The sequence below is a fragment of the Arachis hypogaea genome, chromosome 12 (assembly GCF_003086295.3).
Source record: "Arachis hypogaea cultivar Tifrunner chromosome 12, arahy.Tifrunner.gnm2.J5K5, whole genome shotgun sequence".
NCBI classification, from domain to species: Eukaryota; Viridiplantae; Streptophyta; class Magnoliopsida; order Fabales; family Fabaceae; genus Arachis; species Arachis hypogaea.
This window is the reverse complement of record NC_092047.1, coordinates 12,637,722-12,662,959: the sequence shown is the minus strand read 5'-3', so window position 1 is coordinate 12,662,959 and position 25,238 is coordinate 12,637,722. Positions and strand designations below refer to the sequence as shown.

Genomic DNA, 25,238 nt, shown 5'->3' with positions numbered 1-25,238 from the left:
AAAAATTACATAGATATCTTAAAGTGAAATTTGTTGTATGTATGTGTTTTATTTGTATATTTATGTAAATCGATTTAATTGAATATATAAGATTTATACTTTCTCAATATAAATCGAATCAATTAGATTCAAATTAGCAGGAGCAGTACTAAATTGAAATCAATAGACTCTATTTAGTAGGAATACGCTTCTAAACTCATGCGTCACATGATAAATCGAAGCAAAAGAATTCGATTTATAGATCATAGTAAATCGATACACAATTGAATTTGATTTACAACCCATAGTAAATCGAAACAATTGAATTTAATTTATAGATGAAGGAACTCTAGGTAAATCGAATAAAATATATTCAAATTATCCTCTAACGAAAACAACATAAATCGACTCTATTTGATTCGATTTAACATTCGTATACTACTTTATGTATAGAATTCGAATTGGCTTGTTTTGAATTATAGCCACAATATTCCCACCAACAACTCACGCGAGAAAGAACATTGAAGTCACAAACACGATAAAATTTGAAACTGCAGATATAGAAGACAACTTGAATCGTATCTATCGATTGGACAAGAATTGTCTGTATTACTGGTGACATCAATAAAAAAGTTAGTAAAATTTTTTTTCTTCAAGATAGATTAAAATATTAGCAATATTAAATTGCTTAAATTATTTGATTACAAGCATTAGTTATACTTTTTAAACTATAAATGTCCGTTAAAATAGTGATTTAGAAATTTGTTAAGATTTTGAAATTATAAATGTCAAAATGATTAGTGATTAAAATTTTTATTAGAACTTATTTTAAGTTAAAAATATCAATAATAATAGTGACTTTTTGGTTGTATTTATATAGAAAATACTCATAGCCAAATCAAATTAATTAAACTTAAAATACTGAATTCGAAAACCTATATAATAATTCAAATAAATTAAATTCGATTTATTTAAAGCGGAATCAATAGTAATTCGAATAAAATATATTCGATTTACTTGGAGCATTATCAACCATAAATCAAAGTTTATTGTATTAATTTATTATTGTCTAATTTATTTCATAAATTGAATTTTTTTGCTTTAATTTATCATAAACTGGATAATTCAAAAACGTATTCCTATTAAATTGAATTTATTTATTTTGATTTAGTAGTGTTCCTTCCTGTTAATTCGCCCGAGATTTCATAAATTTTATTTAATTTATTTATACCAATTAAACGAGAGTACAACAATGTATATGGGGCACATAAAAATCATTAGGCTATAATCCTAATTGAAAGCCCAAGATGGAAGACAATTTCAATAAATTGAATTAGTGTTACTATCTTTATCACCATCTAACAGACTAATTTTTTCTATTATTTTTTTATTTTTGGTGTACAATGAAAAATAAAGAAGATAAAAAAAAAAACCTTAGGGTAACAGGGATAATTAAATCCCTATTAAATTATCCTTATTGGACTAAATTTTTTCCTCTACTTTTTATTGTAAAAAGAAATCTCATATGCACCTACCATCCTTATTCCATGCCTTCTTTAAGTTGTCAAGATTGAGATTTTCCAATTTTTTTATTCCATTTCTTAATCATTCTGCTTCAATACGATATTAAAATAATATTATATTTTAAGGCTATAACTAGTGTAGTTATCAATCACTTCGAATTGATTATTTGCATTATTCACTTATTATTATATACTTATTTTAAAATATATCACAATATGATGACATGGGAATATTTCCATTATTTTAAAAACAAGCTACTCATCAAATACCAGTGAATATTAGATTATTTGTTATTAGTCAATTCATGATTATGCATTACATAGTTTTTTAAGGAAATAAAAACGAAGAATTCGTATACAAAAAATATCAAAACACGTGTATATATAACAATTTAACATGTTTTAATTGAAATTGAGAAACATTAATGCCACTTTTAATTTTTGCAATGTTATTTTTCATATGATTTTTTTTATTATATTTTGTATAAATTTATAAAAAAAATAACATTATTAAAATAAGAGTAGTAGTATTATCACCTTTCTTGAAATTAAATTTAACTACTTATTAAATCTAGTTGCATACCAGAATATAGCCATGTAGGGTAAAACTCAAAACAATGGAGTTTAAAATAATAAACAAAAATTAAGTATAAATTAAAAATTATCATATATATCATATATTATTTTACAAATTTTTTATACATATTTTATTATAATATATATTATAGGTAAGAAATTATTTTAGTAACAAATAATTTTTAACATATACATCACATGATTAAATTGGTTTATAATAAGATATTGTATAATTTATTTTTTTTATAGTAGATATTTTAATTGGCCTCCAATAAATTTAATTAATAATGAACCACAAGACTCAAATCTAAAAAAGAATGCAATCAATAAAAAAAATAAGAAATTAGGTTATAATAAGAGAAAAACCTAAAATAATAAAAAATAAGAGAGCATATGCCTGAATAAAAAATTTTGTGACAAAATGAGTATAGACTATAGAAGAGTACGATAGGAGGATTATCTTCCTCATGCTAATTTGGAAAAGTTAATTACAGGATACAAAGTAATATATTATTAGAGAGTCATTTTAGTAGAGTGAATTGCAGTTGAGTATTTTCCTATTCGAAACAGAATTGTACCTGAATTTCATTTCTTATTTAATAATATCTTCTCATCATCTTCCTCATAATTTCTAAGTTTTTGCAATGTTTGATTGAGTGAAAAATCATTTTGAATACCAAACTTTTCAGGTTTGCGAGAGTTACTTTTAGAAAAGTTGCATACCTTAGTTCGGGAAGGACATGGTGGAGTCTTAAAGACCTATAAGTCGTTAGGAGAGCTTTTCTTTTGGCCAAAGATGAAGATAGATGTCCAGCATTCATTAAACACTGCACTGATTGTCAACTAGCAAAATATGTGCTGGATAAACTTAGGAGTTGTTGCAATCCCTGCTAGTATCAGAAAGTCTTTGGGTGGAGCTTTTTCTGGATTTTATTGTGCAATTACCCAAATCAACTGGGTTCACAACAATCCTAGTGATCGTGGATTGATTCACTAAGGTTTGCTATTGTTCTACCCTGAAGTCTGGATTTACCGTCAAGGAGGCTGTTCGGGTGTTCAGTAATTCGGTGATTAAAAGTTATGACTTTTTAATCGTCACAGTGTCTGATCGATACCCCATTTTTCTCAGTAAATTTTGAAAGAGTTTGTTCAAATTTAATGTAACTAAGTTGTACTACAACACTGCCCACCATCTCCAAAGTAATGGCCAGACGAAAGTGGTGAATCGAATTTAGGAGCAGCATCTCAATGTCTTTACCCATTCATACCCTCAACATTGATTATCCTATCTATTTTGGGCTGAGCTATGCTACAACAGCTCCTATCACTCTTCGCTACAAATGTCACTCCATGAGGCACTTTAAGGGTTTTCTATGCGAGTCCTGCCCGAGTTCACTAGTGTGGTCGTAGTTAATGAGTTTTTGAGAGTTCGAAAAGTCTTACATAAAAAACAATGTTGTTCCCTGCAACAGGCGCAAGCAAAGATGAAGAAACAAGCAGATTTACACCAACGCAAGAAACACTTTTAGATTGGGAATTGAGTGTTGTCAAAGATCAAACTGTACAAGCAACAATCACTCACTCACAAGTCCTACAATAAGTTTCAAAAACGCTACTATAATCCCTCCCAATTACATATAGAATTGGTGAAGTTGTATACCGTTTAAACTTGCCACCTTCTTATGCCCTATATTCGGTCTTCCTTGTTTTAGAGCTAAAGTCGTTTCTGAAAAAATCACCTACCACTACCCCATCGTCGCCTGAATTACCATCCTCTTTGTAACCACATCCATTAGAAAATTCTGGATCGTTGCTCAGTTATTACTCTTGAGGGGATCGTATCCAGGTCTTGATCAATTGGGAGGGGGCCTCACATGATGACCCCACTTGGGAGGATCTAGAAGAGTTGTTAAGGTTGTTCTCTGAAATCGACCTTAAAGACAAGGTTGCATTGAAAGGAGGGATAGTTAATAGACCTCTAACAAATTTAATTAATAATGGATCACAAGACCTAAATTCAAAAACGAATGCGATCAATGAAAAGAAACAATAAATTAGGTTGCAGCTAAAAAAAAGTCTAAAATAATAAAAAACAAGAGAATATCTATCTAAATAAAAGATTTTGTGGTAAAATAAGTATAAAGAAGTGCAACACAGTGAATTCTCTTCTCCATGCTAATGTGGAGAAGTTAATTATAAAATAAAAAATAATATATAATTAAAAAGTCATTTTTATAGAATATATAGAGAATATAATAAATTTATTCGAAACAAGTTTGTACCTGAATTTTTGTTTTTATTCAATAATATCTTTTCATGAAATTTATACAATTCTCTAATTTTTGTACTGTTTGATTATATATAAAACCAAATACTATCATATTTTTTATTTATGCTATTTAATTTTACATAACTAACAAAATAAAAAAATTAATGGATTTGCGTATTTGGATTATTATGGTATAAATTACCTATCAATTTTCAAGTCACACGAAAAAATTTCTCAAATCAATTATTAGTTTAATTAATTTATTAAGTAGTTTAATCATTATATTCCTTAAATGAATTCTTTAGCTCTGGATATGTAGATAGAAAACTAAACTACAAAATATTTTTTAGATTGAAAAATTAAATCAAACTTAAATAACAACAAATTATATATTCAAATTAAATTGATTTTTATTTCAAAACCTATCCAAACCCGGAAATACTCATAAAAAGATGTTGAATAAATTATAGGACAAGTTGAATTTTTTAAGTATATTGATAACCACCAATTATACCACATGCATAGGAATACAATATTGACTAATTAGTAGGTAATGTTTCATGTTAATGAAAAAATTAATTATTTTACTATGAAAGAGTTTTTAATTATTTATTGCAAAATATTTTATTCTTCTACTAAAAAAAATTTATTTTAATTGTTGTATACAGCATTAAAAAATATATAATAACTGATATTTTTATATTTATAAAAAAATGTTTTTAATTGTCTGAAGCAATCCCATTATGATGTTATGACCATTTTGTAACGGAAATTGGAAAGTGATAACACCAGGTTGCAATCAAGAAGTTAGCATGAATAATATTAAAAAATATATATGAGGGAAAATGTTTGAAAATGGATAAATAGAAAAAAAAAATGTAAGTGTTAGAGTGTGCCACTTAGCTTGATCGAATTCGTATACATGTATTTATTAATGTTACGTGTTAGAAAAAAGGATGATATGACAAAGTATAATGATGCATTCGGTGACCCTTTGACCACATAACAAGTGGCAATAATAATAATAAGGATTTATTTATTTTGTAGCTAGAGCCCAGAAGACACATATTAATTTTAAGAATTAAAATTTTTTATTAAAAATATACAAATTTTAAACTTTTAATGTATTTATTTTATATTTATTAAATAAAAATATTTAAAATTTTTTATTAATAATAAATTTATTATGTGTTTTAAAAATACATATTAACTAAATCCTAATAATAATAATAATAATAATAATAATAATCATCCTTAATGTATTAAACTAGTTCAATAAAATGTAAATGGGTTTCATGAATATAAGAAACCAATAATTTGTTTGGAGTAAAATAATAAATAAATTTTTAAAAATTTATATTTTGAATGAATTAGTCTCTAAAAAATTATCAATAAAAACTTTTAAGATAATAAATATGGACAAATTAGTTTAAATTAAAATCTTCTATTCTAATTCTATAAACTAATTTAACGATAGTATTTATATCTGCTATTTTCAAAAATTTTATTAATATTTTTTTAAGAATTAATCTATTCAAAGTGTAAATTTTCAAAAATTTATTTTACTCAATTTTTTATTATCATAGTATATTCATACTGCATTTTAATTTAATTGGAGACCAAAACTATAAAATACTAGTAATAGCTTCTTTAAGAAATAATAGCAACGTCACGTACTCTTTTAAATTATTTTGCTAGAATTTTTAATTTAACAGAATTTTTGTGTCATCAAAGTCAACGTTTTCTATACATACCACAATTTTATCCCTAATCCAGAATCATCATATAACGCAAGTTCTTCTCTATCTTTTTCTCTTAGTATTATCTCCCTGAATCATGGCAGAAAGTGAACAAAATTTATTGGCTCCGTTCCTTTGAGTAATTAAGAGAGATGATGTAATATAATTGTGAGAAGAGGATATAAAGGGGATTACTTACAACTACATTAATAGTCTCGTTAAAAAATTTTTTACTGATAAATTCTTTTCAATTGGAATCATAGAGGGGCGCTTAAAGTTATTTGGAGGAGACTAGTAGGTAGGGTTTGAGTAAAGGAGATTGATCACAATCAATTCCAATTCCTCTTTGATAACGAGTGAAAAGAGTGGAAAAAAAATTAATAAATAAAATACTAATAAGGGTCCAATTTTGGGGGTTTCTGAAACTTTTAAGATGCTGGATGATACGTGCTTCAAATGTTCGTGATATGAAGAGTTCAAGAGTTATTTAGAAGATATTTTAGTTTACATTTTTAGAATATTTTATTTAATGTATTTTGATTTTGTTTATTTAATTACTAGATTGGGCCTTATGTTTATGGGCTTTAGGGTTTTCTTTGTTTTAACCTAATAAGAGGTTATAAATACCTCCTTAGCTATTGTAGTCGTAGCATCGAATTTTTAGAGGTTTGAAAACCCCTTGTTGGTTTCGTGATGAAACCATGGTGTGGACAATTGAGGTTGAGGAGTCCCTCTCTTGTTACATCGGGGAATTGAATAGAAGGTTGAGGAGTCCCTTCGATTCAATTTCCAAACTATGGCGTTGACAAGTTAGGTTGAGGAGTCCCTTTCTTGTTGCGTCAAGAAATTGGGTAGAAAGTAGAGTGATTCTCTTTGTACTCAATTTCAACTTATCTTTTTTGTTCCTATTTTAATTTCAATGTATCTTTTTATTCAGTTTGAATCCTTATTTTCTTATTTATCTTTTATTTTCGTATCACTGGAGGTTGATTGAAAGCTTGGTAAAGAGCTTAGTAAGGTGATGGATGTGGGACTGTTTGATGTTAAAAGTGAGAGAGACACGTATCAACAAAGTAAGGGTGGTTATTGATGGAAATCGAGCTGTAAAAAGCTCTCTTAAGGTCGTTGGTCCTGACAAGTCTACAATTGGAGTGGCGATTCGGTATGAAAGGCTAGGGACGGTATATACGTACTAATGCAATTAATAGGCCATGACTACAAAATATGTATTATATTTTTTGAGGATATAAAGAAAAATAAATTAAAGAAAGATAAGATAAGAGAATGGATCAGAGCTTATCAAATTGGTATAAGGATGGAGACTAAGGAGGATGAAGGGAGAAAGGAAGAAAAGAGCTTTCAAACAGGTCAACCCCTTTGCAAAAAGACAGAAAGAAATCGCTCCCAAACTGTCTGATAGGTGGATTTTTAATCTTGAGTGTCAAAGACAAAAAAAAATACGATCAAGGAGTCAAGAGTCCTGTCAAGAATGAAAGATGTGATGAAAAAAAGAAGAATGATAGGAGTATAGAAGATGCTATGGTTATAAGCTCGAATCAGATTCAATTGGAAGTAACAAGTAGTTTCCAAACGAAGCATGCTAACACATAGGTCCTAACTAAAAATCGCATGCCAAGTACTCCTCATGCTGAATACTCCATCAAATATAAAAGGTTGAAATAGATGGCTAAATCAAACCATGGAATGATTGAGATGCTATTCGGGACTAAAAGAAGGGCGGACGATGAACTGGAGATAGTTTCAGAATCATTTAAGGGAGGAGTTATTGGAGATATGGATCAAGAGATGGTGAAGGGTGACATCTATTCAGTGGCACCCAATGCACTATGAGATTCCTAATGTGGAATTGTCGAGGTTTGGGGAGACCTCTGACAGTCCACAATCTTAAAGAGATGTGCCAATTCCATGGCCCCGAGGTGATTTTTCTCTGTGAAACTAAAAACCAATCACAAATGGTGGAACGTAAAGTCAGATCATGCGGCTATCAAAGTTTCATATTAGTGGACTCAAATGGAATATCAGGAAAAATGACTCTAGCATAGAAAGATCATGTGGAGGTACACATTCTGTTTTAAAACTCTTTTTCATAATTGCTTCGATTAAATATGAGAATAAGAATGTGAGTTGGGAATTTGTTGGAGTTTACTTAAGCACTAATGAACTGACTCGAATCAATCAATTCAAAGAACTCTCTTCTCGACTTCAGCAATTTAAAGGTAGCTTTATCATCTTGAGTGATTTCGATGCAATTACAAATTATGGATAAAATGAGAGAGGGAATATGAGGTCTGATGCCTCCATTAAAAATTTCAATGGTTTCATTTAAACAATTAGTTGATCTTAGGATAATAGGACAGCGGTTCACAAAGTCAAATAGGAGGGTTGAAGAGGTGTTAATTAGGGAAAGACTTGATCGTTTTATGGCTAGAATGGCTTGGAAGGAGATTTATATAGATGGGGTGGTAAGAAAATTATCGGAGAATGGTTTGGATCATACTCCTCTCTTACTTGATTTGGATACTTCAAGATAATCTACCAAAAGAAGATTTAAATTTTAGGAGAGGTTGTATGAGATAGAAGATATAAGGGCATTGATAGCAAAAGTTTGGAGTATAGAAGTTAATGGTTCACCTATGTACGTTTTGACACAGAAATTGAAGTGTTGTAGACACCATCTAGTGCAGTAGCAGCATCATAACAAATACAATTTTAAGAAGATAATTGAAGAACTAAATCTTAGGTTAGAATAGTTGAGGACAACGGGTTATTTTGATGGGCCAAAGGTGTTAGAGGTAGAGAAAAATTAGAAGAAGAACTATCAAAAGAAAAAAATTTTGGAAGAAAAAATAAAATGCAAGTGGTTGAAAGAAGGGGATAGCAATATAAAGTTCTTTCATAAAAAATTTCAAGCTAAAAATCAAAAAAATAAAATTTGGGGACTAGTTCGGAGCGATGATGAAATGGCTTCAGATCAATAGAATATTGCTCTTGTGGCTGAAAATTATTTCAAGAAAATATTCAGCGATTTCAGTCCTCCAGTTACAACTTTCATGAACCAGAGGCTAATGAGACCAATCTCTTTGGAAAAAACCAAGAGATCCACTTTCAGCGTTTGTCCTCAAAATGCTCCAGGTGAGGATGACTACATAGCACGATTTTTTCAATTTTATTGAGACATTGTGAGTGGAACTTCTTTGGTAGAAGCAAAATTTTCAAGGTATTTAACTATACACAAATTTGCTTGATCCCTAAGATTTCGGATGCTAGAGACTTGTCACAGGTCAGACCTATTAGCTTATCCTTAATCTTTTATAAGATTATTTCTAAAATTCTGGTGTATAGACTTCAGGAGTTTATGAATAATTTAATAAGTCCAAACTAGAGTGCGTTTTTTAAGAGTAGATTAATTTCTGACAATATTCTAATAGTTCATGAATGTATGCATTACCTCAAAACTAAGAGGTGCGAATTGGAATGTGAAATGGCTATTAAATTGGATATGAGTAAAGCATATGATAGAGTTGAGTGGAGTTTTTTATGGTTCATCATGGAGAGAATGGATTTTGAAACCAGATGGATTTTTTGGATTGGAGAACTAGTAACTACTGTTTCTTACTCTGTTCTTGTGGAAGGTCAACTTTATGACTTTTTTAAGCCAATAAAGAATATCTGGCAAGGAGATTCTTTGTCACCTTATCTATTTCTATTTTGTGCAAAAGAATTATCCTATCTGTTACACAAGGTAGAACAAAACAGGTCTACTCAGGAGATTCAGATTCACAGAAGGTCTCCAACAGCCAATCATCTTCTCTTTGCTGACGACTCTATCCTATTTGGGAAGGCTAATGAGGAATCATGCAATAATATCCTATTTCTACTCAATGAATATGAGATGCTTAACGGGCAAAAAGTTATCCTCCACAAATCAGTAGTTTTTTTCAGTCAAAACACGCCACTCTCCAAAAGATAACAGCTAGCAGAGTTACTTAATATACAGCATGTGGGAGCCTAAAATAAATATCTAGGCCTTCCTTCTATTATTCGGAGATCTAAAAGGGTAACATTATGTGCAATAAAGGATAAAATTTAGAAAAGAGTTCAAGCTTGGAAGAGAAATCTGTTATCAGCAGGTAGCAGATATGTTTTAATCAGAGTTATCGAAAAAGCTATTCCAATATATACGCTTTCATGTTTCAAACTTCCAAATTCTCTAGTGGAAGACATACACACGATTTTAAGACAATTTTGGTGGGTCAGAAGGGAATAGAGAGAAAGATGACTTGGGTTAGTTGGGATTGTATGACCAGACAAAAAAAAAGGTGAATTGAGATTCAAGAATCTTAGGGCCCAGAACCTAGCCTTGTTGGGTAAACAGTTTTGGCGAATTACGACTAAACCTAATTTGCTACTTGTGCGTAAAGAAAAATATTATAGATCTACTAACTCTCTTTTGACAGATAAAGAAAACCAACCTTTTTGGGGTTGGCAAAGTCTACTGGAGAAAAAAAATGGTAGAAAAAAAATTTGAAATGGAGTATAAAATCTGGCACAAATGTTCGTATCTGGGAGGACCCATGGTTACCTCCATCCTACTTTTTTATACTCAATAACAACAATAATCCAGTAACAGGCATCAATTGGATACATGATTTACTTATAGTGGATGAAAGTTGGAATAAGAGCTAGTTGAAGCAGTTTTTTCTCTTGAGCTCAGTTCGCGAATTCTCTCCCTGCCACTGAATGACGACGGTGATGACAAGCTTGAACGGGCCTGGAATAAGAGGAAGTAGTACGATGTGGCCTTGGGGTATTGGTTGGCTTATGATTTTTTTTCATGCACCAGTTGAGCACTTTCCAACGATGATGACGAATTTCACACTCTGAAAATCAATTTGGGGGTTAAAATTATCATTCAAAGTAAAAAAAAAATTTGTGGAGAGTAGCCCATAAAAAATTACCTGTATGGCAATTTGATCAACTGAAAATTCTCATATACTTCAGCAATGTACCAAAGATGCAGAAATGGCAATGAAACAATTCTTTACGCCTTGGTGCAATGCGGTCTCACTCTTGAGATTTGGTTTTCCTTTCATTTTGTGAATGCTATAGTGCAAAATGGAACCATTGAGTTTGTAGTCTAGTGACAAACGGTAAGTAAAGGCATTGAAAGAGGACAATCTTCTATGGCCCTTTTTGCATATCCGTGTTGGGCGTTGTGAAAGGCAAAAAAATTTAGAGATCTTTAAATGTGAAAAGTTGAAGGCAACAGTAATTATATAAACAACAAAAAAATTTTAACAAAAAATGATTCAAGTTATAAAATACTATTGTTTGTGAATTTTCAATCTTTTTTACTAGTTTTCTTTTCGTTAGTATTTAGTGTTTAACAAAATAAAATAATTTTTTTTTGTTTTTGTCCTGATAATAAATAATATATTTCTTTTTTATAAAGCAGTGCAATTATATATCTTTAGAAAAAAATAATAATAGCAACGTTTGTTGTGAGTGGCACAAAAAAATACTTATTTAATACCTAAAAAATATATTTTCTTCCAAAATTGCACGTTTTGATAAATAATATTTATTTATTTACAAAAAATTTTTTAGTTATATATAAAAAAAATCATTTTTTTATATATCTTAATAACATAGTTTAATATATGAATAATATATTAATAGCAAAATTTTAACAATTTACAGGTCATTAAATTAATAAAGGTAAATTTTTAAGGTTTAAAAAATTAATTGAGATTTAATTAAATATAATAAAATAATATATTTATATATTTTAAAATAAAATAATTATATATATACTTGTTACGGTTTTTATTGCAATTTTCTTTTATAAGAAAGATAAAACTACTAGCTAGGTTTTTTATGCATCTTAATTTAAAAAAAAAATCTCTTTTAAAGTTTTTAATCATTAGCATCCTTATCATATATAATTGTTTAGGCAAACACTTTTATATGGTTATTGGGGTTTTTCTTTTGGAGAATTATATATTATTATGGAAAAAGTTTGGTAACCAAAATTTTTCAGCCATAATCAGCCAAAATTTTTCATATTTTACTTTATTTATATCATTTAATAACAGTTTTATTTTTTACTTCACTCTCTTATCATTCTACTTATCACCGTTTATTCTACTTATCACCGTTCTTATCAAATATGCTAATTAATGATATTAATTAGAAAATCATATCCCTTTTTATTAGGCACTATTGTAATCAATACTTAATATTCCTTTTTATAATTTGATTTTTATATATAAAAATACAATAAAGATTAATAATAATTATATTTTATTATGTAGTTCAAATTATTTTACATATATACTAATAAATCATGATTCAAAATATTTTAATATTTTATTTTTGAAGACATTATACATTTAAATCAACGTATAATTTTTTAAATCACCGTCTTTAATAATTTAAAAATTTATTTCATGTTTTTCAAAGTGAAAATGATTTATTTTAATTCACATATATTTCTAAATTTTACTATAATTAGATTTGAAAAAAAAATGTCAAATACCTAAATTAATTTATTCAATTGGCAAATTTATTCATAACATCCACAAGTTCATACACATAACATCCATAATTAAGATACACATAACATCCAAAATTTTATATTAATAACATCCATAATTTCATACTCATAACATTCATAATTTCATACATATAATATTTATAATTAACAAATTTTTACAATTAATATTACCAAATTTTAAACTGTGTCTTGTTATATATTTCAAATTATCTTACATGTACACCAAAGGATCATAATTTTAATATTTTTTGTTTACTATTCATATGTATACTTATTTATTGATTTTAATACGACGAATTAATAATTATTTTTTAAATTTTATTTTTTAATTTTAATTTTTTTATTTTATAATAACCTATATGTAAAATATGAGTTGTATACCAGAAGTTGTTAAATTCACTAATTTAACATCCATATTTTTATACGTATAATATTTATAATTTTATATATATAATATCCATAATCAATAAATTGGTGCTAATTTATTATTATTTATTATTTTATTTTGCAGGTCATGAACTAATAATTTTAGATATTTTTAATTTTTAATAAATAAAAATTGATCAAATTTAAAATATTTATTTTTTATAAAATGTATTGAGGTGATTTGAGTTTTTTTTTAATTAAAAATATAAGAATTTGAAATTTTTATTTGGAAGAAAAAAAATTATACAATTATAAATACATGTAATAATAATGAAGGAGAAATTTTTGTAATTTGATTCACATTAAATTTGGAATTAACTTTTTGTATAATTAAATAAGGAAAGATAATTAATGATAAAAAGAAATTAATTACGTCAATTAAATTAGGAGAGTAATTCACACTCTCTTATCAACGCAAATACTATTAATTATATACCTTTATTTATTATCTATAATATTTTGGTTACGTAGCATTGCCCATTATTATATAGTAATTAGGATTACGAAACAACATAGAATAATGGTGTTACATGGGATATTAAAGTGCGATGGGTCCCTTCTCTCCACTTGAACATTGAATTTGTTTATGGTTTCCAAACCCCTAACAATTTCGTGGCCCCACCAAAGAATGCATGGTCCCACAAAAGGGAATATGATAAAATAAAATACTTAAAAAAAGAAAAAAAAAAAGAAAAAATAGTGTCGCTAATTAATACAATATTATGAGTTTGACTCACTCCTCATTCTTAGAAGGAAACCACCGATTTCACCATCAATCACCATTCATTTCCCTTCCTTTCTTCCTCTCATGTCTTTTAGGCGGTATTTAGTTCTAAGAATAGAATAGGATAACATATTCAAAATAAGACGTAAAATATAACAATATAAAATTTATATTTTTATATTTAATAATAAATTAAAATAAATTATAAAAATTTAATTTTTTTATTTAAAAATTTTGAGACAAAATACAATAATAAACAAGTAATTATAAAAAATTAATAAAAATTATATAAAAATAAAAAATAAATTATATTTTTTATTAGTATCTTAATATTTTTTCTGTTAAAATGAACATAAAATACAATAATTTAATATTTTTAAATATAATATTTTTATTTATATTTTATGTATCAAATACGATTTAATGTTTCTATTTTAATATTCCATTCTCATAAACAAACACAATCTTAGTATTTTTTTTTTTCATTTTTCAGCTTATGTATCTTCCAAGTTCCAACTTCCATGCCTCTAGATATTTTCCTTTGTTCCCTTCTCTTTTCACATATCATTTAGAATAAATGATTAAATTTATCTCTAATCCGTTTTTTAAGTTTTAATTTACGAAAAATTATTTTAATCAAATTAATTTTTTAAAAATTTTAAATTAATATATTAGTTCTTTAATTACTTATATTATTGATAATATTAAACTTTATTGATATGATAAATAGCACTATAATATATATATCTGATCATCTTAGTTAATTATTAATATAATAAATTTATAAAATTAGATTAAATTAATTTTAAATTAAAAAATTTTAATAATTCAAGATCATCTTTAATTTGAATATTAATTTTATATAATTTTATAAATTTATCATATTAGCAGTCAATTAAAATTACTAGATGTATATTATAATTAGTGTGATATTATTTAACATGTCACATTAATAAATTTTGATATAATCAATAATAAAAATAACAAAAATATGACTAATTTAATATTTTTAAATAATAAATTTAATTAAAAAACTTTTAAAAAATAATTTAAAAAATGAATAATTTTTTAAGAACGAAATTTTGATTATTTACCTATTATTTACGAACGAATTATATTTGTTATTTATACATATTACATTGGCGAAGGTGGCAACACTTTCTTTGTTTTGGTTTGACACATGGTTAGAAAAATATGAATTTTCAGGCTTTTCCAAGCTTTCTATGACAACTATATTGGAATTGAGCAAGTCCAAACTAGGGTTGATGAGAAATTTTTTGTATTTATAAATAGTATAAAAATTATGCTTTTTAGAATTGAATATTTGTAAATAGATTAATTAATTTGAATCAGATGAGTTTGAATATTATAATCAAATTAAATAGTCCTAATTCAACTCTAAAAATTAATTAATAGGTAATCATTATTTCGCACTTATAAATAAAAACTATATCAGACTTGTAATTTTGTAATACCTCGTCTATAATTCTATATAAGATTGTGGAATAGAATAGAATCAATATACACAAAAGAAAATATAAATTTTGACGACCATTAATAGATTTTTTATAGTTACTAATTGTTTAAAAGGTATTTACTATTTAGTATTCTGAATTTAATTGTGTACTTTTTTTTATAAACAATTAATTATTATAAAAAGTTTTAGCATTCTTATAATTAATAATTGTATCAATAATTTGGTAAATGCTAACACGTGTCAAAACAAATAAGAAATCTAATGCTTTTTAAAATCTAAACCATAAATTCTAAATTATAAATCTTAAATTATGAATCTTAAATTTTAAATCTAAATTATTAATATAAAATATAATAAATAAAAAACTAAGATTTATTTAATTGATAATAAATGTAATACTTCTTACTTAAAAAAGATAATTTAAGAATGAGTCTAACAATGGTAAAAAAAAAAATCAAAATATATTTGAAAGCTAGTTAATTGTAAAAGAAAAAAAAAAGGCAGAAACCCTATCTACAATATTTTATTGACACTTATTTTACCGTTAATATAATAACCAAACATTTATAAAAGTATTTTTAATTAAAGAAAAATTTGTAATTAAATGACATTTATAATTGTAATTAAGAGTTGTAAACTCTTTGTTTTTGATAATTGGTAACTACTAAAAATACATTGAAGCCCTCTTTTGACTCAATTACTAATTACCAAAAATAAATTTTTAGAATAAGTACCTTTTTTATACCAAAATATATGTAGATCATAAATTAATTATTATGCATAAATATATAAAGATAATTTTGACTGAATTTTAATATGTATATTAATTTTCTTTTTATCATAAAATTAAAATTTTTTTATGTGTCACCATGAACGAATTATATACCGCTATAGTCAAATAACATTATCATCTTATTATAATTAAATAATCAAAATATACGAGAAAACCTGTAGAAACATTTAGTTATTTCTTCTAGAAAAAGGAACTCGATTGTAGGCCATTGGGTCAAAAAAACATATAAAATTAATTTGAGTTGCGGATTACATTCTTTAATTCAAATATATAGTATCTGCCTTCCATTCAGTCCACATGATACATAGGCTTTTTTTTAGTTTTAAATAATTTTAGTTATTTATTATACGGGGGCAAAGCCTGTCCCACAGTCTATCTTCTTTTGGTGACAAAATTAAATAAACAAAAAAAATATATATTGGGGTTGGGAATAATATTATTCCTCTCTTTTCTTTATTTTCCCCTTTTACTTGAATAAAAGGTTGAATCTGAAGTAACTTGAACATACAACAAAAGAAAACAAATACACCATATGTCATAGTGATCAAAAGCATGTATACATCCATGCACAAAGATGCCTTAGGCAATAGTTAAATAATCCTCCAATAAAAAATAATATTTAATTTTGCATCTCTTGGACAAGAGAAAGGGGTATTATTTTAATACAAGAGTGATGCAAATCAAAGCAAATAACATTTTTCTAAAGCTAAAATAAAGTAGACGCTATATTTTATTCCAAAAAGAAAAACAAAAAAAAGTACACGTTATTGCATAGTATATTATATGTTATTATTATATTATACAAATGATTCAATTATAAAATTGAAAAAAGAATTAATAAAAGCATCCTTCATCGGCTTTCCGACACTTTTTAATTATAGTAAAATAATAAGATATATGATATTTTAAGAAACCCTAGGATCCACCCTCTTCCACTTGTCCTATATGGAATATATTTATTGGTAATGCCCTCATGATTAAGATATAAAAAATTGTTTTATGCGCACCTTCAATGAGATTTGATCATTGATTAATGGGTTCAATCCACCTGCACATGACCAATCGCGATTTGGGATGTTAATGTAAGAATTTAATTAATAAAATAGATAATTGAGCTTATTGTATTTTGACCTAAGCTATAGTTTCGTTACTATATTATTTTTTTAACTAACATGCACAACCGATGAGAAAAACAATAAAATATAATTAGTGGGTTAAGACAAACCCACTCATTCAACTTAAACAAATAATTAAACCAAAGAAAGAAATCTAATCTTTCTATTTAATTATGTGTGTTGGATTCAAGTTGTCTTCAAAGACAAAAGTAGAAAAACATTAATTTAATTTTATTTGGACTTACATGTCTACGTGTCAAGGATATGTTGTTCCACGTTGGAGTTTCATTCTTGAATATTGAAGACTTCCGGGAATGTGAATTTGTCTCGTTGCTAATCGAGGAGTTCGCCATGATTAAGAAGCTTAATATTTAATTAGTCTACGAGGCAAAACAATGATATATTTAATTGTAGTACTATATCATATATAATGCTTTATTAATTTATTATGTTTATATATAATGCTTTGTTTTCTTAATTTATTTACTTCCAAGTTGAACTTGGGATGACGAAGTTATTATTATTTAATAACGTTTCTATTGCAAGAATTCGAGCTGTAATGGAATACTCTAGAGATATGTTTTTTTTAAATATAATAATGCTAGATTGTTAGGTTTGTGACTTTTATTTTTTATTCATTAATTTTATTTTAATTAATGAAAAAATGTTATTCTATGTTAACAATGATCAACTTTCTACCGCTCACAAGATTCTAATATCTTTGGCCTCCAAGGAAGTAAACAAAAAGTTTAAAGAATAAAAAGAAACAAAAAGGAAAAGCACTTTAATTTGTTGCATGCTATGAAATCATGAGAAATTAATTGACTAATATGATAGTAAATATGGAGGCTCTTATATCCATTCGGGGGAGGGACTAATTACTCATTCGTTTTTTTTAAACAGGATTGATGAATTTTTTTCGTTCATTAATTTAATTCATGAATAAACTCTTTTCAATGAATATTCAGCTTCGTTAACTTAAGTATGAAAGTATAAACCCAAAATAAAATATTAAACATATAAGTTTGAAGCAATAGAAAAAATAAGATTCATTGTTTGGTGTTAGTAATTTTAGTAGCGCATAGATTTGTTGACCTTATTACCTTGATCTCACTAAATTCGAAGGATAACCAATTAGACATTCAATAATAATTGGGTGTTTTTTTTATATCCATGTGATAATGCCAATATAGAAATAAAAACAAGAGTATAGAATAATCTCCTAAATATTAATATATAACTCATTTAAATTTGTATGTCTTATCATTTTACAAATCTTTTATCACTATTACTAAGTTATTTATCACTTTACATTTACGATTTATGTTATCAACTTATCATTTTAAATTTTAAAAAAAACAATTCTTCCAAACAATTTTTGACCCATAAGTTATCCATATAATAATATATTATTTTTTTCAAATTTTATTCACGCCTAAATAAAGTGTGAACACAGATAAGTTGGCAATATATAGTACAATACTCACAATACTGTATTCTTTATTTTATACCAATATTCAAAAACACATAGTGAATGAATTGAATACCCCTCAATCCTAAGTATCACACAACACACCACATGTATTATTATCTGAACTAAGCTTCATCTACGATAAAGTTCTTAATCTCATGAACTTGCTTTGGCATTTTTCTGATTTCGCAGCTTGGTACCCACAGAAGCTCCTTTTAGAGCCTTGACATACTGTATTCTTTTTTTGATATTTCTCTTTTCGATTAAAATTTCTACATTATTTGAATTTATTAAAAGGTTTTAATAGGCTTCGTTGACCCAGAAAAAATAGTTGGATTATTATTCTACTCAATCCAAGCAAGCACACTTCTTTTACCGTACCCAAAATTAGGGTTTTCACATCCTTAATTTTTACTTTATTACCTTTTAAAACCATTTCAAAAATAATTTTTATCAAACATTTTAGCTCTCAAATTAATTTTAATTATTAAATTATTTTTTAATTTTTGTTTTATTAAATAAATCAGTGATATGTCAAATTATTCTAAAAAATATTGATAAATCAATTTTTATCATTATATAATAAAAACAGATTTATCATTATTTAATAAAAACATAGGTATGTCTAAGATTTTTTAGAAATTGTTTTAGTAATTAAATTTACTACCATATTAAATATATATACAAAAAAATCAACTACTAAATCAGTTATTTATTTTTAGTATATACATAGTATTTTTGTTAAATTTATAAAAGACTAAAATATTCAACAAAAAAATTTCTTTAAAATCTGATTTTAAATATTACCCTTATTTTTATTCTCATCTTTTCAACGGCTACAAGTAAAAATCAATTCCATTATTTATGCTATTTCGAAGATATGCCCAATCTTAGACTTACCCTCTCAATAAATGTTATATATACACAGAAAATGACAAAGAAATGAAAATCGAGTAGAGCAACACAAAACATGTCTCACATCCCATAAAATTTACATCTGCATTGCTGTTTCTTGTTTACTCAATTCGGAGAGAAAAGTATGATAAATGGCATGAATCACAGGATTTCAATGAAACCCATACAACTCATGTCTTTTGGAGAGTCGACCATGTGCAACATCAATATGAGCATACGACCCATCTTTATGCCACACACCAAAAAACGTAAACAATTTACAATGAGAAATTCTTAGATGATCCTAAAAGAGAACAAAATAATTAAAAGTTTTGTACCAAAGTTTATTACCACATCAATATGAGCATATGACCCATCCTTATGCCACACACTAAAAATAAAAAAAAAATAAAAAAAAAAAGAAAAAATGAGAAATTCTTAAATGGTTCTGTAAGAACAAAATAATTGAAAGTTTTATACATTTCAGTGTCAAATTCTTTGGAATTATTGGTCATTCATGCCTCTTACTTTAACTATATTTTTAATGTAAATCTTAGGTCATTCATGCCTCTTACTTTAACTATATTTTTAATGTAAATCTTAGATGATTGGAAAACTGAAAATAAATGGACAAAACTACTTTTTCTCTACTCAAAGCACCTAGGAATTTCTTAGAATCTAAAACTATATAAACTAACAAAATTGGGATTGTAGTCTTATAGAATCTACCCGTTCACACTCAACAAAATTCATAAAGAACTCCATTAGGATTAAAATCAGCATATATATTCTACAAGGGCCTAATTAAAATGACACGCGGAATCATTGATTCACCATTATCCAAGTTAAAAAAATGTTCATATTCAATTCAAAAGTTGTTCTTTATAAGTCGTATAAAACTATAAACAGCCATCAATTATCCAACTCAAAGGAAAGCATATACAAAACTTGACCTTCTAGAGATCCCAATATATTTTGTATACTGAAGCATCAAACTGTCAGCAATTCCTGAAGGAGAGGAGAAGAAGTTATTAGTCAGATAAATGAGATTATTGTATGAACACAAGCTTAACATTGATCCATCAACTTATTAACATTGTCCACTTGCATGTCTAAGGCACCCAAGCGAGTCAACAAATTCAAATGAAGCAACTTGTATAAAACTTTAAAATGCTAATACACTATATAGATCTATTTAATACCACAAAACTTATTTAAAGAAAAAAAAAAAAGGTAAATCACACAAGTAATTACTAAATTACTCCTATACAAAGACTTGTATAAGTCTTTTGTGCTATAATCTCATTAATTTGATCATCTGTGTATGCTATATGCTATAATTGAGCATATGAGTAGAAAGAAAATATACGACACCTTTTCTTTTTGTTTGAAGATGGTATCAACCTTTTTCATATACTCATCTGTCAACTTCTGCAAAAAGATAACACAATTTCTGTGAGAAAAGAACTAAAATTATCTCTATCTGTTTTTTTTGTACTTCTCAATAATAAAACTTGTCTTACAAATTCGGTATTTACCATGTACCTGTAAAATAGATAAATAGAGGAGGAAAATAACCATGCTAATGGAAAACCAACATGGATATTTGAGCAGACATGTGACGTGCACAAAAATATAACAGATATTGCTGGTATGAAAAAATAAAATTCATAAAAATGGTCATGTATCTGCAATCTCCAAAGGATCAATTCAACCCTTTGATAGCTATAGAGTATTCCCACTGCATTGGACAGGCATAACTCTATAAAGGTTGCAAAATGCACATATCCAGCATAATCTAACCCCTCGTTACTCTCCTTTTCTTGAAGGCAGAGGAATTATTCTTTTGGTTACATTGTTTCTTGAACCTTGAGGTTTGCATTTGTGATTGTTTTCCATTGGACACTATTAATATGCTCCCAAGAGAAAGAAAAAAGAGAGATGGCAGGGAAGTTTAACTAGACTAAAAGTTCATAATAATCTATGCTTATGGTATCAAGTTGTTACCTGCAAATCACTTGACAAATCCTTCACGTTATCTTCAGAAAGCTTTTTCTCCTATAATAAAATTTCAAGAAAATGATGAAAAATTATTGAAATCTGACAATCAAGCAGCAAAGTAAGAATGAAAAGCAACGGAGAAATTGTTAAAGAGAATCAAGAAAGGAGAATAATCCAAGGATTCAAACCTTCTCAAGTTTTTCATAAGCTTTCAATGCATCTCTTCTTATATTCCTCAAAGCTACCTGGGGGAAAAGAAAATGAGAAAAGGGAAATTATATGATTTGCATAGCAAGTCAGCAAGTGATGGTATATCAAAATAAGAGAAATGTTGTGTGACCGACTTCCCATTTTTTCCACTAAAAGTGTTAGCCTTAGCATTCCCCATGTACCCCTCAAATTGGCAACAAACAAGAGGAAATTCATTATCTCAAGTTAAAATTTGTGCAAATGTACCTTCCCTTCTTCAGCTTGTTTAGCCACTACCTTTGATAGTTCCTAGAAAGAAAAGCAAGAAAATATAGCTTAAATTTCTGAGATCACATAAAGTTCAAATGTTCAATTTGACCTTCATAAGATTCCCTAGAACATATGCATAAAGATACACAATATAACATCGGTACTCATTAAACAATATAAATTGAAAACTAAAACAATTCTATTGGAATTATGGTGGGATATTCAGTAAACATTTCCCTCAAGAACTCACTTTTCTCATGGGTCATGGGCTCGTGGCTACAAAAGTGGTAATGCTTTGTCATTTTGTTAATAATTGAATAAACATTGAAGAACCAACTAGAAATATTATATTGAATCCATGTATACAATGATTCCCATAAGGAATGGGGAATGATAAGGAATCTCATTAAACTGGAAATGGAAAATACCTTCCTCCTTTCAGATGTCAATTGTGGGAGAGTCAACCTTATCACTTCACCGTCATTATTTGGAGTCATACCAACATCAGAGCTGACTATGGCTTTCTCAATAGCCTTCAAGCTGAAAGACAATACAAAGAACCAGGAATTCATTAAGAAATACTCTACACACAACATATACATGTGATTGAAGAATGCCTCAAACAAGATTGTATGCACTAATATGCATTTCTCGCTCTAAACTAATATAATAAAATCTACAGAGTGTACATGAAGTAACAAAGACACATAGACCATAACAAAAACCCCTTTACTGTTACAATAACATGGATAAGGTCAAATTAATGTTTTTTATCTAATTCAACAATAATCAATCATTCTCCTTTATCATGGAGAAGTACACAACATACCTTGATTTGTCATATGGCTGTACCAGAAGAGAACTGGCATCAGGGGTGCTAATTTGAGCAATGCTCTTCAAGCTAACTGGACTTCCATAGTATTCCACCTAAAAACATGTTATAAAATTGCTCATCTACAGAAAGAAACTATCGATGAATACATTGACATCTAATTCATCGTATAAATAATGCGTTATGGTATAAGCAATGTGGTGGGTTGGATCAAAAGTACAAGTTGCCAATTTGGTGTGGCAGTTTCCTCAATGTAGGTTCCGTAGAATTGTTAGCAATACTAAATAACAATGTGACAAGCAGATGAAGTACAAATGAAACTGAGAAATGAAAAGTTTTGTTCATAATTAATAAAATGCTGCAATGCAAGGGCTATGCAACAAAGAGAAAGTGACAATTACTGACAAATTAGAATGTCGAGAAGTTCTGTAAACCTACATGCGGCTTTGTAACAAAGATGCAAAACATACACATAGAATGTTCTCACTGCGTTTTTCACCATCCAAAAATTTTGTGAAGTTTGTATCAAAATAACATAGATTGTTATTAGCAATGGACTATGATAATTCAAATAGTTGCCGAGATATATAATAATGAAAATTACAGAGATAGAATAGAAGTCATGGAGTTCCACATACAGATATTTCCTAAACCTCCCTCTGAAATTTTTTAAATGAAAGAAATCATATGATGTGAATTGTTTTGGATTACAAAAAAATGTTTTCAACACTGCATAAGTGATATATAACTGAAAAATCAAACAGTACCCAATTAGCCAAAATTGGGTTAAAAAATAAACAAAAAAAAAATCGCTAAGCTGCTAAGCATCTCTCTATAATTTAATAGCACAATGAGTAAAAAAAAAGAAAAAGAAAATAGAGTAACTGCATTGCATGCATACCTCAATTTTATCAAGCATTGCTGGGTTTGCTCTCCCTGTCCTTATGGAATTGAAATTTGCCCGAACACTTTCAATGCTCCTTTCCATTCTGATTTTCTACGGACCCACATGGATAAAAGAAGCAGAATAAAAAAAAGATTATATATCATAAAAAAAAATTCAACAAAAATTCACACAACCACCCACATTATATGTTTCGCTTCAAAAGCTTCAAAAAACCAATCTTCATTGAGAGAGAGAGAGAGAGAGAGAGAGAGAGAGAGAGAGAGACTTACGACATCTTTCTCAATGGCAGCTTTTTCAGCTTCAATTTCTTCAATAGTTGCAGCCCTCACAATTCCCATTCTGGAGACATTCAACAACACCATAATCCAATTTGGAGCCACATAATCATTTCAAAACAAAAATAAACAAATAAAGAACTGGAAAGTAAGGGTCTTCACTCTTCAGGACTAGGTTTTTCTACTTACCTCCTATGCAACAAGGTCCCTTTGGAAAGTAAGGGTCTTGCAGAGACTCTAAAGGCATTGGAAAGCTTGAGAGTGACATAGCTTGAAGAAGAGGCCCATGAGCGTTTCACGCAGCTGGAATTGGAGCCTCCACGAAAGAACTCTGCAGAAAGAAAGAAAAAAGATTCTTTTGTTTGTGGGTGTGAAGGAAGTGATGAAGATGTGAAAGGAGAATAGAAGAGAAGAGAAGAGAGGTACCTGGAAGGGAAAGGAGGGGTTTGGGAGGGTTTTGTGGGAAGATAGAGGAGCGGACAGAGGGTAGTGTGGGAGTCGGAGAGAATGATGTTGCCATGCCCAAATAAGCTGACCCTGTGAGTGAGTAGTGACTCTGCTGAGTGCGAAGCTTAAGCCTTGTGGTGTTGTCTCTCTGGATAAGAATTTTCACGGGGATTGTTTGGCTTGGCTAGCAATTTGGTTTCTAATCTATGAAGCAAGCACATTTCGCTCGGGCTTGGATACATTTTGGACACCATACTTATTGATACTATTGATATTCGTTCGATACGTGTGTCAGTTGTGTTTGACTGTATCTTAATTAAAAATAAAAAATTATTTTTTAAATACGTTTAGACACACCTAAATACTATCACGTATTAGCATGTTCAGTCTTATTCTTAACATATATTCTTGAAATAAATCTAGATATAATATATATTATTATTTATTAAAACAAAAAATATTTTAAATATTTGATATAATTAAAATAAGACATTAAAAATAATTACAAAAATTAATTTATATTTTAATATCAATAAAATATCAAAATATCATTACGATTTATCTAACAAATAATTTATATTTTATATATATGCATGTCCTCGTATCTTATAAGATTTTAAAATTCACGTGTCGACATGTCCTGTATCGTGTCGTGTCCCGTATTCGCATCAATGTCCATGCATCATAATTTGTAATTAAATTCCAAAAAAAAATTGCAAACAGCCACGAAAATTACTTCGAAACGAGATCCTTA

At 27.8% G+C, this 25,238-nt stretch overlaps 1 protein-coding gene and 1 long non-coding RNA gene across 2 annotated transcripts; both read right to left on the bottom strand.

Annotated features, from left to right (window-relative positions):
• Positions 1–19,509: 19,509 nt before the first annotated feature.
• LOC140176977 (uncharacterized) lies at positions 19,510–19,956 on the bottom strand. Its single transcript, XR_011868326.1, has 2 exons — positions 19,915–19,956; positions 19,510–19,809 (listed from the first exon to the last, which is right to left on the bottom strand). It is a non-coding gene; the product is annotated as an uncharacterized lncRNA (long non-coding RNA).
• A 414-nt stretch (positions 19,957–20,370) lies between these two features.
• Positions 20,371–24,718, bottom strand: LOC112726886 (ribosome-recycling factor, chloroplastic). Its single transcript, XM_025776417.3, has 11 exons — positions 24,464–24,718; positions 24,227–24,368; positions 24,032–24,101; positions 23,757–23,852; positions 22,853–22,950; positions 22,452–22,563; positions 22,021–22,062; positions 21,753–21,809; positions 21,571–21,621; positions 20,938–20,994; positions 20,371–20,571 (listed from the first exon to the last, which is right to left on the bottom strand). The coding sequence occupies exons 1-11, from the start codon at positions 24,555–24,557 to the stop codon at positions 20,554–20,556; spliced, it is 837 nt and encodes a 278-aa protein (XP_025632202.1). The 5' UTR covers positions 24,558–24,718; the 3' UTR covers positions 20,371–20,553.
• Between the last annotated feature and the right edge of the window lie 520 nt (positions 24,719–25,238).